The sequence below is a fragment of the Manacus candei genome, unplaced genomic scaffold, assembly GCF_025592945.1.
Source record: "Manacus candei isolate 608988 ecotype Guabito, Panama unplaced genomic scaffold, ASM2559294v1 h1tg000002l, whole genome shotgun sequence".
Classification (NCBI taxonomy): Eukaryota; Metazoa; Chordata; class Aves; order Passeriformes; family Pipridae; genus Manacus; species Manacus candei.
The window spans coordinates 16,376,817-16,395,809 of NW_026138050.1; the positions used below are offsets into that span (position 1 = coordinate 16,376,817).

The following is an 18,993-nucleotide window of genomic DNA, read 5'->3' on the forward strand; positions in this document are numbered from 1 at the left end:
TTATGTTAAATTGCAGTAATTTATTACCTTCACTAGGCCATGGCCTTCTAATCCCCTGAGGTGGAGCTGTGAACAATAATTTATCTACTAGGGTCTGTTAGTGCTCAGCTGTCTTTGCATGTTACTGTCCTGTAATCCAAAACTCGTTAAACAAAACTTGTTTCTCAATGTTTTGTGTTGTATTTCTCAGGCAGAATGTGCACTTGGCAGTTCATGCTGAGAACTTCAAGTCAGAAATTGTCAGTGTGAAGGAAATGAGAGACATCTGGTCATGGATCCCAGAGCGATTTGCTCTGTGCCAGCCCCTCCTGCTTTTCACCACCTTGGAACATGGCTGTAGCCTGAGCAGGTAAGGACAACCTTCAAAGCTGTCAAACTTCCATCAGTTCCCTGACTGTGCTGGTCTGAGAATAGTTCATTCCTCACGGGGTCGAATGGTTCAATTCAGTGGCAGATCTTCGGGCTCTTTTGACAGAAAACTGTGTTGAGACTGATCCAAGGAATAAGGGAGATTCCTCTACATGAATCTGATTGTCATTATTTTTTAAGTGGGATAAACTAGATATGAGTTCTCCTTCCACTTGGCACAGAAGACTATAACCCTATAGCTTCTAAAAATGACTGTCGTTGACAGGTGAGGTACTGAGGCAGGGAGTGACCTGCTCTCCCAGCCCCATGTGCCTGAGGAAGAGCAAAAGCAAGCAAAGAGAATGCATCACAATTAGTTTCTATGAAGACCCAAAGCCCTTCAGACACAGCTGCTAGCCCTCTGGGTTGTTTTAATTCAAAATGCTGTAAAATGCTGCTGTTGGGATGGTCAGGGTTCCAGTTATTCTGCAGAGATATAAGCAACTGCAGAGAACTGAGTAGAGAACAACTGCTTGATAATATTCATTTACACTCAGCTGTAAGATTTACATGGACTGTAGAAAACATTTGCAGGAATGTTCGTAGTCTTCAGATGATTTTTGCTATGGCATCAGCTGGAGGAGGAGGTGGTGCATGATGCTGAGGAGGGAAGGAGCTGCAGTTGGTGGTAGTTGAGTGCTCATTTTTGTGTGCTCTGCACTTCAGGTTCTATTCCCACAGTGAGGGGCACGAACCAACTCTTCTCCTCATCAAGACAACAGCAAAAGAGGTGAGTGAAGTGAAAGAGAGTGATTAAACTGGGTTTTGGGCAGTGTGCAATGCTGTATTGCAACACAAAACTGTGTATAATAAAATGAATAAGCAAGGGTTGGTTTTGGCTTTTTAACAATCCATACTTTAAATGATTCCATTTGTTGGTTATAGGACTATGCATTCTTGAGTAGATCTTGTAAACCAAGTCTTGGTCAGCTGCTTTTTCTCCTGTAACTAATGTGGGATGATGGACTAAAGTAACTCATTTTGCTCTTGGACACACTCTGAATTGCAGAATCAAAGGGACAGGGTGGGAATTGTGTTAAACTCACGATGCATAGAAGATATTTTCTTTTCTCCAGGATATGAGGAGAGAAAGTAGCAGAATTTGAATGGTATGAATAATGCTACACTACATAATGTGAAAGCAAAAACCTTAGCTTCATCTCCTTCTTGACTGGGACAAAAATAAGCCAGGGCAGCTGTGAGAAGCTGAGGAGGAGTGCACACAGGTGCCTTGTTTCTGCTTTGCTGTGTGTGACAGTATCAGGCAGCATAATGTGAAAGCAGCAGCTTTAATACATAAAACAAGAAGTCTTCCCAGAACCTTCTCAGGAGGGCACACAGGAGTTTCCTGTGATGGTGCTGGTTATCTGTGCCACTGTGCATGACTTTTAAATATCCTGTATATTACATTAAGCTGTTTGCAGCCTGTGGGCTTATATTACTCCCTATGTCCCTGCAGGATGACTGTCCATGAACAAGCCCATTTCTACTCTTATTTGCAGCTACCTAATGCTCAGACTCTGGGTCATTTCATATTTCTGATGGTTTCTGGACATCCAGACCTGCATTGACATGCCAATGGCTCATGGAATACCCCTGGTGTCTAAAGGAGAAAGGGGGGAATATTTGTTTATTATTTTGCTTCTTGTCCTGGATTATGTCAAAAGTCTTTGTAAGGGATGCTGGTTTTTCTAGCATGGTTTGCTTCTTACCTCTCAAAAAAAAATATATGCAGCAAAAAAAAAAAAAAAGCAGGAGAAAAATAAGAGGGGTTTCGTTTGGTGATTGTAGGTTTGAGGTTTAATGCAAAGGATTGTTCATCCTCTATCCATACATCTGTAGTTACTTTTTAGAATGAAGAAAATTTGCCTTCTGATTTTCTATCTCTCATATCCGTTGGGCATATCACATCAAATGGACTTCTGGGTCATTTAGATTTAGTTCTAAATTGACATTTAACTCCAAATACAGATTTATCTATATAAAAAACTTGTTCTTCAAGGATCTTGTCCTAGGAGCTCTCTTTGTAATGCTGGTGAAGGCTAAACAGCAAGTGTTCTTTAGAATAATTCTGTATAACCATAACTGGTTTTCCAGTTTCTGGGGAAAAAAAAAGCAGGGATGCTTTCACCCCGCTCTTGGAGCTTCATTGTGTGTGCGTTTGGCAGGGATGTGTATTGCCAGTAGCAAAAAATTCTTCTCCTGCAAACAAAAGGCTCCAGAAATCAGCTCAGCTTTCTGAGGGTGCTTCCCTTTGTTGGAGATTAGTGACCCCCCTGTGATTTGCTGCTGAATATCTGAGCTAGTTCACCATTGGCTTAGATAAGCTGGCTTTGGCCTACACTTGGAAATGTAAGAAAGCCACCAAGGCCACTGTTTATGACCAGAACATGTTCAGGCAGAGCTGCTCATACTGTAAAAACAACACTGTTGCTTTGGATGCCAAAGGGAGGAAGTGGGAGTCAGGCTGTACAGGTTTGGAGTGATTCGTGCTTTGGTACTGGGGTTCTCTTGGAACATTTCTCCCTTAAGGCCTCAGAGATGTGAAATAATTCATGAAACTCTTCAGATTTAAGGGAAACTGCAGGCAGATTAAAGCAATTTAAATCTATCTTTAGATATAAATACTTGTGCTGCTTTAATCCACTGGTAGAGAGATTCTGAAACTCCAACTAAAACCTGCAGTTTTGGCCTCTGAAATGTCAGTACCAGTGGGTTTAACACACTTCCTCCTTTGATGGGAAGCCTGACTATGCTGTGTGTGCCAGGTCTGTGGGGCCTACCTGTCCACGGACTGGAGCGAGCGCCGGCGAGGAGGGAACAAGCTGAGCTTCTTTGGGACTGGAGAGTGCTTTGTGTTCAGGGTGAGTACAATTTTATTGTTCTGCCCAGTAGCAAGACAGAACCACTGTACTTGTGTAACTCTTACTTCCCTTCTGCTTAAGTTTCTTCCCTTGCATGGAATATTTTCTTAAAAGATCATAGAATCATTGGAAAAGACCTTAAAGATCATCAATTCCAGTTGTCAATTCAGCACCAGCACCATGTTCATCACTAAGCCACATCTTTAAGTGCCACATCCACACAGCTTTTAAGTCCCTCCAGGGATGGTGACACCACCCCTTTCCTGGGCAGCCTATGCCAGTGCCTGGCAACCCTTTCAGTGAAGAAGTTTTCACAATATTCAACCTAAACCTCCCCTGGCACAACTTAAGGCCATTTGCTCTTGTCTATCTCTTGATACCCGGGAGGAGAGACCAACCCCCACCTGGCTCCACCGTCCTGTCAGGGAGTTGTAGAGAGAGGTGATGCAGAGATGAGAGATGTAATAAGGTAACTCAAAAATCACTTCATCATTTCTTCAATCACCTAAAAAGCAAAGGAATAAAGAATACAACATCTGGCCTCAATAAGGGTTGATCCAATCTTTCCCACTGCCTGTGCAGGTGGCGACCGAGAGTCTGGAATGTCCTTTGCTGAGCAGAGCTCTGTGGGCACTAACTACAGCCCTGCTCTCTCTGCCCCTCTGCAGCTGCAGCCAGAAGTGGAACGCTACGAGTGGGTGATCATAAAGCACCCAGAACTGGCCACAGCTGGCCCAGAGACAGAGAACCACTCCTCCCCAGCTCCCAGCACGCTCTCCTCCGGCAGTGGCCCCTCGGAGCCCTCGGATCGCCTCTCTCCCTTCCTGTCAGCGCGGCACTTCAACCTGCCTTCCAAAACTGCCTCCATGTTCATGGCTGGCAGCAGCGAGTGCATCATCGTCGGTGAGTCGGTGTGAGAATCCAAGCACAGATCCTACCCCAGCTCTTCCTATCCACCTCAGATATGTGGTTAATACAGGTGACCCCTGTATCTGTTTCAGTATCGCCACAGTTAGAGATAAAACTGCCCAAAACCTGATATTATTTCCCAGCAAAATTTTTCTGTGGGAGAACTTGCATGCAAGTGTTTTAGAGAAGACTCGTGGCTTTAAGCACAGCCATTCCTTCAAACTGCCTAATTCAGGATGAGAAGTAGTTCTCAAAAAGGAACTTAGTTTACATCAAGGCTTTTGAAACACAGACTAAACTATAAAACATGTTAATTCTCCAGGAACTTTACTGCATCTGTGGTGCTACTGACTTTGGCAAAATCCTTCTTAGTAATGTCGTCACCTAAATGGGATTTACAAGGAACATGTATAAAACCATAGTTGTCCTTTTCCCAAAAGGCTTTACTTGACAGTTGTTAGGAGAGCAACTGGTCTGTGATTTCCTCTGTAATATCAGGTGTTGGCTGATTTCCCACCCTGCAGCATGTGCTCTAATCATAGACTTATGGAATGGTCTAGGTTGGAAAAGCTCTCTAAGATAATCAAATCCAACTGCTCTCCCAGCAGTGCCAAGGCCACCACTGTCCCCACATGCCACATCCACACAGCTTGTAAAACCCTCCCGGGATGGTGACTCCATCACTGCCCTGGGCAGCTGTGCCAGGGCCTGACCACCCTTTCCATGAAGACATTTTCCCCGATATCCAACCTAAGCCTCCCCTGGCACAACTTGAGGCCGTTTCCTCTCATCTTGTCCCTTGTTCCCTGGGAAGAGAACCTGACCCCCACCTGGCTCCACCCTCTTGTCAGGGAGCTGTAGAGTGTGATGTGTCCCACCAGCTCTTCCTATCAGCCTTGGGTAAGGGAGTCACTTATATTTACCATATTCTACACTATAGGGAGGAATAAGAGAGATCCAGGCTTGGGTGGTAGATACAGGGAAGTGAGTGTTGTACACAACTCCAGCTGTGGACCAGAATTCCCACCCTTTTGATTCCTCAGATGTTTTTGGTAGATGTTCTTTGATGGTTGCCCTATAAGCAATAGGAGATCTTCCTTTTTGTTTTCCTAACATATTTCTGTCTAACTTTATTTCAGTTCTCTGCATTTTCTGACTGTAAGCAATGTGAACCTTGACATAGACCCACAGATAATCAAAATACTTTTAATTCTTACATGTTTTATGGTGATTTAGAAGACCAGACTGTTACTTACTGATCTTGTTCTTCTCCCACCTTTGATTTTTGACTGCTAACAGAATTATTTGTTTTTTCTTAACTGGAAGGCAAATTTGCAGTTGGTTGCTTCCAGTATCCTCCAGCACTGAAAAACAAATCTTAAGTACAGGTATTTGTGTCAGGCTTCTTGTTCTTACTGAGCTGCATTACTTTACTTTATTATTATTAAAAGAAATTATCCAGTTCTGATATTATCATTTAAAACCTTTACATCAGATCATACTCTTGTTACACCTGAAGACAGCTCTCAGACATCACTGAGGGCTTCCAGTTACTCACATGAGAAAAGCACTGAAGTCTTTCCTTTATTTTGGGTTTGTGTAGCTGTTTCCCATGCTAAGAAACGCAGAGACCCCCTCTGACCCTCTCTTTGTCTCTTCCCAGGAGGAGGTGATGGCCAGGCTCTGTACCTGGATGCAGATCTGAACCACGGGAGAACCAGCCACTGCAACACTTTCAATAACCAGCCACTGTGCTCTGAAAACTTCCAGATCTCTGTGCTGGAGGTGTGGGGCTTCAGGGACACCATGAATGGTTGACATGACTGTCATTAATCAACTAGTTTTTCAGTTGTTCTAGGATTCCCACGGCAAATTCCAAGGCAGGAGGCCAAGTTGGAACATCCTTTTTGCTGGGCTCAGTGCTGTCAGTCATTCCTAAGTGGTCCACTTGGATACAGGGCCTAGTTGTTTACTCTTGTTTTAGACAGGTCAAGGTGAAGTAATGTCAACTCCTTGTCTCTTTACCTCTAGAGTTCTGTATTCAGGCCCTGCTATTAGGTAGAAATGAACATTTGATGATTTCAGACCCATCCTAGGAGGATACAGGTCCATATCACGGGATAGGTTTGGCGTTCGCAGTTCCTCGGAGGCACAGCACTGGCTGAGCTGTGCTGCAGAGCTCTGAGCCACTGGCACCAGTGCCTGGCCTGAGCCAGGAATATCAAATGTCTTCTCACAGGGAACACTGGTGACCTCAGATTTGATGTAGAACAGTAGTTCATAAAAACATTGCCCTACTCTGAGCAGACTTTGTGCAGACAAATCAGTACCATTAAGTTATGAAGCTCTTAATTCACACCAGAACCATGATTGCTAATCCTCTCCTTGTACCAGAACCCTTGGCACGTCCCAGTTGTATCTGTTTGAGGAGTATGCCTCTGAGAGAGGCATCCAGACTGGACAGTCATATCTCCAAGGCTTGATTTTGTTTACATTCCTACTCCATATCAGTATGATGACTTCAGACTGACTTGTGTGTCAGGCAACTGGAAGCCAGAGCATATCTGCAGTGCTCAGAAACAGCCCTTTCCTCATCCTTCCTGGGAGCTGAAATGGAGCTTTAAATCTGAGAATAACTGTGCTGATATCCCTGTGTGTTTGGGGAATTAGACATGGTGACACGGGAGCTTCATGCTCTCCCCACAAGCGAAGGAAGAAGATGGGAGGAAGATCCTGGAAAAAGTAGCAGTTTCCTACCAGCATGTTCTAGTAGGTTCTGGGTGATGCAGAGAGGCTTTTGCTCATTCCTGAGCATTCCTACAGTCCTCTTTGGGCATGGCAGGTGGCATGTAATATCTGGAGGCAGTTTCCCAGTGTCTTTACCCAAAACTTGCACTGTCAACTGTGGAGCTTCTCCCACATGAAGCACAAATACATAAACATCAGTGAGTAGTCCAGAGCATACAACAGGATGCTCAAAGCTTCAGTGAGTAACTCACCAGTAAGATTTATCACAACAGGTAAAATGAAGGGAAAGAGAAATTGCTGATTCTTTCAACAGTTCAGTCTAAAAAATTGCTGTAAAGTGGGAGGAATGTTATTGCTACTTGAACTTCATTAAAAGGAAAAATTAAGCATTAATAATGTTAAAAGTTAGGCTGGACAGGGTCACGTACATGTTCAGAGGTGAGATTTTGGTGATGGTGGCTTGTCCAGCTTGGCAGCAGTGACAATCCCAAATGGCTTGGCAGAGGGCTGCCTCTTGCAGAGTATGTGAACAAACTTGGCAAAAATATGTTTTGCTGCTTAAGGTGCCATTTTGAATTTTTGTCAAAATAACTCTCTGAAATATTGGCTTATGTGCAGAACAGTTTAGGGTGTCTTTTGTACCATTTGTGTTTGCAACTGGATTCTCTCACCCTATCTGAGGGTCAGCACTGGGCCTCCCTTTCTCCTCCTTCCCACTCAATGAGTTCTGTCCAGCTGTCTTTTCACAGGTTTACCATAGGCTTGGTTGAACTGGGAGAGATAATTCATTTATACTGATGTATTTAGATGTGGAAGAACTCAGTCATATCAGGCTTCTGTTATATATCTGTTGCCTTCTGTTATATTTTCCAAAGCCACCTGTGTCACTTTGCCCTTGCAGGTATCCCACAATCTTCATCAGAAAAAGAAATTACTCAGAACACGTATCCCATTTAGTAGGTTCTCCTCAGTGTAGGTGAGTTTCACTTTTGTCTGCATCTTCTCTTTTGAGCTTATGTGAGGTGCCCTTGGTAAAAAAAAAAGAAAAAGACCAACTCAAAAACACAATAGCATTAATTTCCAGGTTGTTGTCAGAAATTCCCTGGAGCTGTGTGTTGGCAGGATTTGTGGGAGTTGAATATTATGCTCCAAATGAATAGGTTTTATCTGCAGAATCTTTGCTGCAGTGTGATGGTATTTCCTCAGCAGTGTGATGGGATTTCCTCACTCCCATCCCCACTGGATGCAGCAATGGCAATACCTTGTTGTAAGCCGTACCTAAGAAACATGCCTCAGAAACATGCTCCTTTCCCTGCCATGTTCTTAGTGCACAGTGATTTGGGTGTTTGGAATCAGAAGTAACTCCTGGTTGCTCAGAAATCCATTGTTGTGTGAGAATCCAAGGAGCAGTACTGGACATCAGGCACAGGGTTGGTTTGGTTTGATAAAGGCATCCTGTGGGACTGGTCTATGTGGTTTGAACTGGAATAGCCTAGGTAAGCAAGAGGCTGCAACAATCCTGGGAGAGGAGCTGTACAGTCCTGTGGCATCTTCACACAGTCCTTGTGTTCAGTAAAAGTGGATGTTCCTTGTCACATGCAAATCTTCATCTGTCATTCCTGTAGTGGTTGTGAGACACCTTAGAGGAACAAGACTTTGGCTTCTTTCCAGTACCAAAGAGGCGTTTTTCCTCTCTGTAGTTAATGGCTGTTGCTGACCAAGTGTTTATCAAAGTTTGTTACAGTTTGTCACATGCAAAGCCCTTGAGGTGGAGGCCACAGGCTGGTTTTGAAGACAGTGACTGTAATGGGCACCTTATCAGAAAGTTCAAGTTATCTCAAGTGCTCCAGCTGTGAAGTGCTTTAGTCAGTTGTTACTTGCAGCTCTGAACAAGTGTTGGTGGAGTTTGTAGTCCCTCTTTGTGGTCCCCCTGGCAGCAATGACAGCAGTACCAGAGTCAGGGGATGAGCCCTTTGTGGAGCTGGGCTGGGCCTCAGCCACGACCGTCCTGCAAGAGCATGTCTGCCTTCCTGAGAACCTGCTTTTGCTCTGGCATATTCTCTTGAAAGCAGAAAAGATTCAAAACTCCTGACATCAGAAACTTGACTTCATTGTGAATGACATTCAGGCTGTTTGCAGGCCATGGGAAGTGTCTCCAGGTGCAGCCAGGCTGGACAGACTTCACTGCTCCTGAGCTGCCATTCCTACAGCTCCTGCACTTTGGCACACTCCCTTTTCTGATTGAAGCACATTAATCACCCTCCTGTTAACAGAGGCAAATTAACAAAGAGATGGGAAAAACTCCCTTTTTCTCTCTGTTGACATATCTGAAGTCAAAATGGAGTGGGGCCAGTACTGTTCTTTATAGAGTTAAACCATGCCAATAGAGATCTGTGGTTACCCACAGAGGGGTGGCACGTGCAGATCCTTCAACTGCTGTCTGTGTGTGTGCATTGAATTTGTGTACTTTCTCCTCGGAAATCCATCCTCATTTTTGATGGGGAGTGATGTCCTCTGCCCACTGAGCACAGGGACACTGATGCCACGGCCAGCAGGGACCAAGAGCTGAGCTGCAGCTCCGGCGAGTGACATCCAAGGCGTGCGCACCCGGCTCTTGGGACGCCTTTCTGCCAGCTCTCTGTCCTGAATTTCAGACTATTCACAGTCATGTTGATTGTGTGCACTATTTGGGGTGATGTTCTCTCAGATGAGTGGTGGTGTGCTGTTGATTTGGTTTTCTACCCTCCCTTGGAATCGCTGCCCTACGTCGATGGTATTTTTGTCACTGTGCGGAATCTTGGATTATATTAAAGGTATTTGACTGTGGGGGCTGCTGACCTTGTCCTTCCTTCGGGTCTTTTCCTTCCTGTCAAGCTTGTAGCAAAAGGCACCCTGAAACAGAGAGACCTGGTGTGTGTTCTCGGGCAGGACTCTGCACTGTGGTGAGGTGATTACACGGTTTCTGATTGTTTCAGAACTCACAGGACTTCCACTGAGACCAGGTACCAAGCTGACTGTAAAAAAGCTCTTGATTGGCAAATTCTGACATGAGCCTTCCTTTTGCAGGGCTCAGGAGCATGGTTTTTCCCAGCCCAGCCTGAGTGTAAAATGCAACTTAGAGGCATCTTCTGACCACCAGCACCTCTAAGTTGTGACCACACAACACAGTGACCAAGGATGTAAATTTTAAAAGTGGAATTCCACTAAATTTTGAGGTTTAAACAAAACTCCTTTTTCAAAAAAAAAAATAAACCCCCACCATATCTACCTCATACACAACTCTGGGCTTCCCATGCTGCCATACATGGATGTTTTCCATGTATGTTCCACAGCACAGCTGTGGTTTAAGGCAATGCAGTGTGGAAAAGAGGGATTGCTGAGCTGGCAGAAAATTCCCAGAGGGTTCTCAAGCCAGCTCTGCACTTCCCTGAGGATTTGCTGCACAGAAAGCCCGCGGCCACTAGAGGTTCCTCTCAGCCTGTTCCTCTCCCACCGTCACCAGTAAATCCATTCTTGCAAGCCAGAAGTCCTAGAATTTAGTATACACTATCAGACTGTCCTTCTTTGTCAAAAGAGACAGGAGCAGGGAAAAATGGTGTGAATAGACTTTGTTCACATGGTTTCCTTAAAAGTGACCTTAGCTTTAAACACCACAAATCACAATTTTACAACTCCCTTAAGGGCCTTAATAACGAAGGCGCTTAGTAGCAGGAAGGTGTAACCGAGGGTCGTGAGGAGCTGAGCAGTGCAGGCAACTGGTTTGGGACCTCACAGTGACTGAGAGCTGTCCTTGGTTGCATCAGGCAGTGGGAGCTCTGTCCTGCCTGGAGGATGGTGGGAACGTGGGTGATGTCTCACAGGGCTGGGAGCAGCTGGAGCCTGAACTCCTGGGAAAGGAAGGCTGTGCTCTGTCTCACCGAGGTGCTGCAGCGTGAGAAGAGCCTGATATTTGCTAATTGTGCCTTTTTTCTTGGATTTTTTGTGCAGGCTTTTCTGTAAATGTCTCACAGTTACCCGTTTCCTTGGGAGACGTTTTATAACCAGCTGGTGGCACCACATTGCCTCTGGCAGCAAACTTCAAGGGTTTCCTGCCTTTTCAAGCCCCCTGTTGGGTGTTTCCAGACCTGCCCTTCCCAAGCACCGCTTTGAGCTGCGGAGCCTGAGGCGCTGGAGGGTGGTGGCCCCGCTCCTTGGCCGTGCTCGGTGCCATGGGCTGCTGCTGACTCTGATTTCAGGCCACGCAAACAGCTGCTCCGTGGAGCTGGATCCAGACTTCAGCTGGGGGAGATCTGAGCGTGTTCCACTCCTGCTTTGCTGTCCTGCTGCTCTTGGGCAAGTGTGGATAAGGCACCAGGACTGTCTGAACACCCTGAACCTGGGGACGTGCCTCCCATTGCTGACACAGCTTCAGTTCATGGCTTGCAAGGTGATTCACCTCTCTTTCCGAGGTTGAGTGGTCCTCCAGAGTTGTGGCTGTGCCCTCTACCTGCCACTGACTGGAAGGTTTCTGATCCCTCCAGCCGGGAGGAGGAGGAGGAGGAGGAGGCTCTGGAAACCTGGAGGGAGGAGAGGAAACCCAGCGAACCAGTGATTGGTACGTCATCCTCCCAGCCTGGGTGATGCTGGATCCTCTGAGCCACAAGCTGAGAGTGCCCATTTTTGACCTGTGATCATTCCAGAGCAGCCTCAGCGTTTGCTCCACCAGCTCCGCAGGCCCAGCTGGCTGCAGCCAGCGCTCTCCTGCTGGGACACAGTCCACTCCTCTTCCCTAAACATTCGTCCTTGTGCTGTGGAATCCTGCTGCCCTAAATCCCTCTGGGTCCATGTGAAGACCCACTTTTGCCCTCTTACTCTGGGAAGCTCTTAGCTGTGCTGCAGGGAGCCAGTCCCTTTCCCTGCACTTGGGCTTTTGCATCCCTTACCTGCTGCAGGGGTCTGAGTATACCCCGTGCTTGGCACACTCAGCTTCATAAGGCTCTGAATTCAAGCCCAACAAATACCACAAATCTAATCAGGTTGTCTGCTCTCTGAATCCTGCAGAGTAACAACTTGTCCCACAGGGAAGGGCTATGGCAGGGCTGGGACCCTGCTGGGGAGCAGAGCCCCCCCAGTTACCCGCCCTCAAGACAAAGCCAGAGGAAAATGGATTTCAGCAGTTCCACAGCTCACATAAATACTTGTGGATGCTCTTTTCCTCAACAACAGCCATAACCTCTCTCTTGGGTTCATTAGGCTTTTCTTGCACTCCAGGAACATCAGCCACAGATCTTACATGTTCTCCTGTGGGGGAAAGCATTTCCTTCCAGCCCCCCATGGGTTATGCCCCTGGGGTTGATTCCCACTCATAAACTGAACTCAGAGCAGTTCAGCTCCGAGGACTGCAGGGCCATAACTGCCAGCATTCCTGAGGGTGAGGGTCTCCTCGGGACGGTTTCCTCCCCTAATGAGCAATAACAGACTCATGAACAGATTTTTGAGATTGCAGAAGCGGAAACCACAGGAGGAGCAATTGACTGGCTGTGGAAATCTGATGAATGTGTTCAACAGAGCCCGGGGGGGGCAGGTAGGGGCAAGCCAGGGCTTTCCAAGAAAGAGTGGGAGCACCTCTCTTTTCAGCCAGATGCCTGCCTTGTGCTCAGCCCTCTGACAGTGTTGGAGCTGCCTCCAGCTCGGACTGGCCTCTTGGGGAGCGTTTCTAGCCCACATTTAGGAGGGAGATGTGCTGCTCCTTTGGCTGGCAGGAGCAGATGTTCCCTCTAGCCCGTTCCCTGGGTCAGAGCAACCTCCAGCCGGTGCCAGCCCCGGCTCCCAGGCTGTCCCAAGAGCTGTTGGCAAAGAAGAGGGTCCAGGGCTGCCCGAAGGAAGTGGAAGGGCAGGCACTTGTCCTGTAAACCAGCACAAACAAGCTCCAGGCAGAAGCCTTTGGCCAGATTTGTGTCTCATGACCTTTGCCGTGATCTGTCTCTTGTGCAGCCAGAACCTTCTTGCAGGGGCTGGATCCATGTTTCCTTGTACACACAACAAGGGTACAGGTTCATGGCATCGCCCAGTCACTCCTGCCCTGCCTTCACTGGTTTTCTGAGGCACAGGATGTTTTTAAGAGTTTAATGTTTAATCTGCACCCTACTGACAAGGAGAATTGCAGAGGTTACAGGAGCCTGTGAGGTGGCTGCCCAAGGTCCTTTTCCTTCCCAGGCTCCATGTGGCTCCAGCCTGGGCAATTTTCAGAAGCACAGGGATGTGAAATCCAGGGATGTGAATCCATGTGAAAAGCCACTTGCCAGGGCTGGTGAAAGGTGCATGATGAACATCACCCTGCAGGCAGGAGACCTGCACTGGGAGCACAGGGAAGAGGGAGAATGGGAAAGTTTTGCATTTCTGGGCAGAGTTCTGCAGAAACCCCACCGCAGGAGCAGATGAGTCCAGCAGTGAGCCCTCATGGCCCTGGGCACACCAATGCTGTGGGACCGGCTCTGTCCCTCCTCAAGCTTGGGATCAGGGTCTCCCTTCTCCCAAGGCTGCAGAAGCAGGGGTTATCCAGCAGGTCCCATGTGATGCCCAGAGGCAGCCACCTTCCCCTGAGCGACAGCTCTACCCTGGCCCCAAACAACCCCAGTGTTCTCCAAAGGACCTGACCCGAGCCCATCCTCCCTGCTACTGGTCCCTCACCATCATGGGAACCTCCAGGGAGGATCTGTCCTGAAAACCCCTGGGGGCCAAAAATCTCTGTCACAATCCCAAATATTCACTGCTGCCTGTCCTGCAGGCTGTGCCACTCCCGGTGAAATCCAAGAGCATCAGGCTGCCACCCCCCACCCGACACCCGCAGCTCCCCGTGGGATGCAAAGATCTCCATCCCTGCCGGTGCTGCTCCAGCACACGGGAGCTTCCCCACAAGTGTGGAAATGGGGAGGGAGGGCTGGGCCATGAGGATAAGAAGTGCCCAGAGAATAAGAACTTGCTTGGGTGAGCCAGTGCCTCAGCAGATGTTACTAACACACGTGTAGCCATCCAGGCATCCTGAAATAACGAGCTATTCCAGGCAGACCTCAAAGCCCATGTGATCCTGACTGAGTCAGCTGACAGGAAAAAATCCCTGGATGGAAGAAACAGCGTGTCCCTCGAAGAGGCCTGGGGCTGGGCAGGTCACCCCTCTCCTCTGGGCTCAGCCAGCCCGGAGCCAGCAGTGTGTGAGGGACGGGTGAGGACAGAGCATTGTGTCTCCAGGAGGGAGAGTGGAGGAGGGGCCAAACTGGGCTTGGGTTGTGGTGTTTGGCTGGATGGAGGCTCCCTGTCCTGATCTTAGATAAGGGACTGGAATCTCATCACAGTCCCCCATGTTGAAGGGGGGTGTCCTCCCTTTCCCAGCACATGCCAGGAGCATCTGGCCACTTTCTCATTCCAGGGACAGGAGGGTGAGGAGGGAGAGTCCAGTGCAGGACCAGCCTGTGAGGACATCATGGGCGCTGCACACATCCCAGCTGCCCCCGGTTTCCATCACAGACTAAAGGTGATGGTGTTTCCCCCTCTCTCAAAAAGAATCACAAAGCTGGATTTATTCCCCCTGTAAAGCCTCCTGGTTTTATAAACCATCAAAGCCTTTCTGGAAAACATGGTGCCTTGTTGTCACCCGTGTTGTCACCTGGGCTTTGTGGCTCTCCTTACCTCTAACTTGCTGAACTATGCCTAAACTTTCTGAACCAGCAAATAAAATACTTTAAATCAGCTTCTTTTAATCTGTTCCACATATGCTGCCCTTTAATTTCTGTACTGTACTTGAGCGATATGGTAGAAAGAGGAAATGATTGTTTTTGTATGTTCCCGACATCTTTCCACTGAGTCTCCTCTCCCTCTTCCCCTTTTCTGAGCCAACATCCTCGTGTGATCTTTTGTCATCTGCAAACGCTCTTGCCCTTTTCACCTGTAGCCACTGAACTTTGCTGTCTTGGCTGTGCCTTCTCCAAAAACTGCTGGTTAATGCAGAGATGGCTCTGCCCCCAACAAGGTGCCCAGATTGAAGCTCCCTCTGTAGTAGGTGATGCCTTCAGAGCCAGTGGTCAGCAGTGGCCAATGGCCCCTGGGCTGTATCAGAAATAGTGAGGGCACAGGCCCAGGGCAGTGCCCATCCCTGTGCTGACACTGCTGAGGCACCTCCAGCCCTGGGGGCAGTTCTGGGACACTCAGACAAGAGACATTGAGGGGCTGGAGCGTGTCCAGGGAAGGGAACAGAGCTGGGGAAGGGGCTGGAGCAGCAGGAGCGGCTGAGGGAGGTGGGGGGGCTCAGCCTGGAGAAAAGGAGGCTCAGGGGGGACCTTCTGGCTCTGCAACCCCCTGACAGGAGGGGGGAGCCAGGTGGGGTCAGGCTCTGCTCCCAGGGAACAAGGGACAGGACAAGAGGAAACGGCCTCAAGTTGTTCCAGAGGAGGTTTAGATGGATACTGGGAAAATTTCTTCACAGAAAGAATGGTCAGGCACTGGAAGAGGCTGCCCAGGGCAGTGGTGGAGTCCCCATCCCTGGAAGTGTTCAAAAATACAAGTAGACTTGGGGCACCTGGGGATATGGTTTAGTGGTGGCCTTGGCAGTGGTGGGCTAATGGTTGGATTCAGTGACCTTAGCAGTCTTTTCCAGCCTAAATAATTCCATGATGAATGGGCAGCCTAAAAAGCACCAAAAACCAGAGGACTGGGCTTTGGAAACCCTGGGGTCATGGCGCAGATCTGCTGCTTCTGTGGCATTGAGGTGAGCAGGTCAAAGGCATGCAGGAATGTCTCCTCTCAAATCTCATCTTTCTTGAGTGTTTCAGCCCCAAGGGCAGCACATCTCCTGCCAGCAGAGGTGGGCACAGGCTGGGTGGGCATCTGTAATGCAACTATAAAAGCACAAGTAGGAACCCACAGGTAACCAGCTGCTTCCTACTCTACTGCAAACTTGCACTGGAGCCTTTGGAGGTCTCAGAATTTCCTTCTGGTCTGCTCTCTTTGCTAGGACAAGTCTGACTAAGGCCATCTTTGAGTAGGCACAATGGAGCTTCCTCTAGAAGAGGTGTTGGATGCCATGCCCAGGACAGTCGAGGATGAGCGTGGGCAGAGGAAATCCCAGCCCACCTCTGGCACCCTGGAGAAGGGTGTAACAGCCCCAGGATGCCCCAGACTGTGGTCCCACCCGGACCTGCCTCCTGTTTCCCTGGCTGCAGCAGCCGTAGACGTTCAGTGCTCAGCCCCCTTCCCAGCGTGCACCCTGGCTGGCAATTCCCAGCCTTGGGGCTTGGACTGATGGGGAAATCTGGTGCTTTGTCTTCTCTCTCCTGCCAAGGCAGCTCTAAAACACCATATCCCGGGGCTGGGTACATCCCTGGCTGCCGGCACCAGCACTTTGTCTCGGATTTAGAAGAGAAGGCAGCACATGAAGCAGGGGCAGGGCGGGCCCTGAGAGCTCAGCCTGGCACACCCCATCTCGGGATGGAAATTTTGCACCGTGATGTTGCGTGAGTGTTTCCTCCAGACCAAGAGGAACAGAAACTCCCTCCGACTGCCACAGCCTTTCCTGCGTCGTTGTGGTCTTGCTCATTCCCAAGGAGATGCTCATTCCAGAGGAGGTGCCCATGCTTTTGGGAAGCAGGAGCTGGTTTCTGTAGCCACCAGTGGGTACCATGTGGACACCCACCCCAGCACAGGGCTCTGGGAGGCTCAGATAAGCAGATGTCACCCTGTCCCCATGATTAGCCAACTGTCCTCTCGCCACTGGCACGATGTTTCACTGTGGGTGTTGGAGGAGAGGAACTGCCTGCCAGGGAGAGGCCAAACCCAGCAAACAGAAAAATCACTCTTAAAATAAAAAGGCCTCGTGCCTTGCCCAGCAGCAGCTCCAGGGCCAGCCAGGGCTTGGCAGGCAGCTCCCATTGCTCAGCAAACCGAGCAAGGAAATAACAGCCTGAGAGGGAAGTAACCAAAGCAAAGGAAACATGTTCCTTCTCCCTTTCAGTTTGTCTTTGCTCAGAGTGATAAGAGTGCTGGTTAACTTTGCTCACCCACAGCATTTTGGGTTGGGTGCTGCTGGGCAGCAGGAGCACAGCCAGGAAGAGGCAGTGCCAGCTGCCACATCCTTTGCCCAACAGCAGGGCAGGGAGGTGAGGCCATGGGATGTCCTGCCCCACTCTGAGCTAACAGGGGCTGCTGGGGGCCACAGCGTGGTGTCCGTGGTCCCCTCAGCCAGGCAGAGCAGGCTTGGGGCACTGCCAGCACCCACACCCAGAAACCATCTGTAGAAAAACCGGTCACCGCAACTCATGCACAGAACAGTTGTTGGGGAAAATGTGACCCTGTTTTGGCAAATTTCTTCACCCAGTCAAAAATACCCTTCTCTAAACGTGTTAGTCAAGCCCAGCAGAGAATATGTGCGGGAGGGGTGTGGAAGAGCGGGGAGAGGTGGTCTGGGGGCTCCCAACCAGCTGCCACCGAGCTGCCACCAGCATCAACACCAGCTCAGTCTCATTTCTAGTCTCTGAGGGGTCCATAGGCATGGGAAGCCTGGAGGCACGGCAGGGCAGCGTGCCAGAGGTGTTGCTCCACCAGAGCACGGGAGCCAAGGCTGGAGGAGCCAGAAGCACAGCAGCTGTGCACGAACACCTGGAAAGTGCCAGAGGGGTTGGATTTAATTTGCTAATTAGTAGTGGGGCACACTGATTCGAGCTGAGCCAGGCAGGGCGGGCAGAAGGGAGGGCAGTGGAGGCTCCTGCCCTGGCACAGCTCGGAGCAGAAGGGCAGCAATTCCTCAGCGTCTTGCGCGCGGCAGCTCTGCAGGAAGCGCCGTGTTCTGCCAAGGCTTCCTCTCCCTCCCCGCCTGCCGGGCCGAGGGAGCGCTGGCAGCGCGGGGGAGGAGCGGGATGTGGGGGCAGAGCCAGGGCACTGCCCCAGCCCAGTGGCCAAGGGCAGATTCGGGTAGCCCAGCACAGGGTTCCGAAGCAGCTCCCGCCCAGGCAACAGAAAGCTTCTGCCCTCACATCTCCTGGGACAAGCCAATATGGGTTTTCCTCCCAAAAACGAGTGTGATAACCCAAAATCATCCTTCTGTTCCTTGTCACCCTGTGGCTGCCCATTCTTAGCATCTGCCAGCAGCTCCATTCCCAAGAAGAGGTGGCCCCACAGCCAGAGTGTGGCACCCTGGGCCTTGCCTTGCCCTGCCACATCCTGTCCCCAACACGCTCCTTTCCTCCCATGCCTGTGTCCCCAGGGCAGCAGGAGAATGTCCACAGGCAGGTGAGTCCCAGTGGCATGCCAGGCTGGCTCCTGGCTTTCCCTGTGGGATGGTATCTGCTGTGGCTACAGGAAGGTAACACACATCACCCTGTTCCTGCAAGCCTCTTTCAGGAAACCCATCCTTGCGAGACTCCAGTGCTGGACTAACCTGCACTAACCCCTCTCTGGGTGTCTCTGCATGGGAGCATCGGGGGCACAGCCCACACGTGGCTCCCAGCAGCCGAGTGTCCTTCCCGTGCTGCAACCCCCTCTCGCTAAGAATCACTTCTCCAAAACTGCCTCTCCAGGACACCTCAGCTGCTCCAGGCCCCCATTTGTAGACCAACTTCCCAAAATCCAGGCGTGGGGTGGAGTGGGGGGTCTTGGAGTGTCCGTCTTCCAAGAGCTCCAAGACACAGCACAGGTCCAGTCTCCGTGCTAGGAAAACCACGTCAGCTCCTCCCAGCAATGCAAACCCTGTGACTGGGGACTGGAAATCAGTGGCAGCACTGCAGGTGCAGCCAGTGCTTTATAAAGAGATTTGCTGAAGGGTGCCAGGGGCAGCAGGGACATCCCACAGAGAGCGACCCAAGAAATTCCTGCCATTTTCATGGGTGGCACACTGATGGAGCCACGTTGGAGAGAATCTCCCAACCAGGCAGCAGGAGCAGCATGGCATGACTTCCACCAGTAACTATGGTAACTCAGAGCAAATAAATGCTATTTTCAAACCCTGGGCAGAACCACCTCGTGGGAAGGCCTGGCTGATCCCTGCTGCCAGTTGAGTGCTGGGGTCCAATATGGATGCCCTGTGGAGGGAAGCATGAAG

At 49.6% G+C, this 18,993-nt stretch overlaps 1 protein-coding gene across 5 annotated transcripts in view; it reads left to right on the top strand.

Annotated features, from left to right (window-relative positions):
* TBC1D24 (TBC1 domain family member 24) overlaps positions 1-9,755 on the top strand; it is a 30,365-nt gene extending 20,610 nt beyond the window's left edge. For all 5 annotated transcript variants that reach the window (XM_051780987.1, XM_051780980.1, XM_051780969.1 and 2 more), the window contains 5 exons: positions 191-349; positions 1,075-1,138; positions 3,177-3,272; positions 3,941-4,175; positions 5,845-9,755. In XM_051780987.1, the coding sequence (XP_051636947.1) occupies positions 191-349; positions 1,075-1,138; positions 3,177-3,272; positions 3,941-4,175; positions 5,845-5,999 (709 nt within the window). In that variant the 3' untranslated portion in view covers positions 6,000-9,755. The remainder of the gene's footprint in view (positions 1-190; positions 350-1,074; positions 1,139-3,176; positions 3,273-3,940; positions 4,176-5,844) is intronic.
* The last annotated feature ends 9,238 nt before the right edge of the window (positions 9,756-18,993 follow it).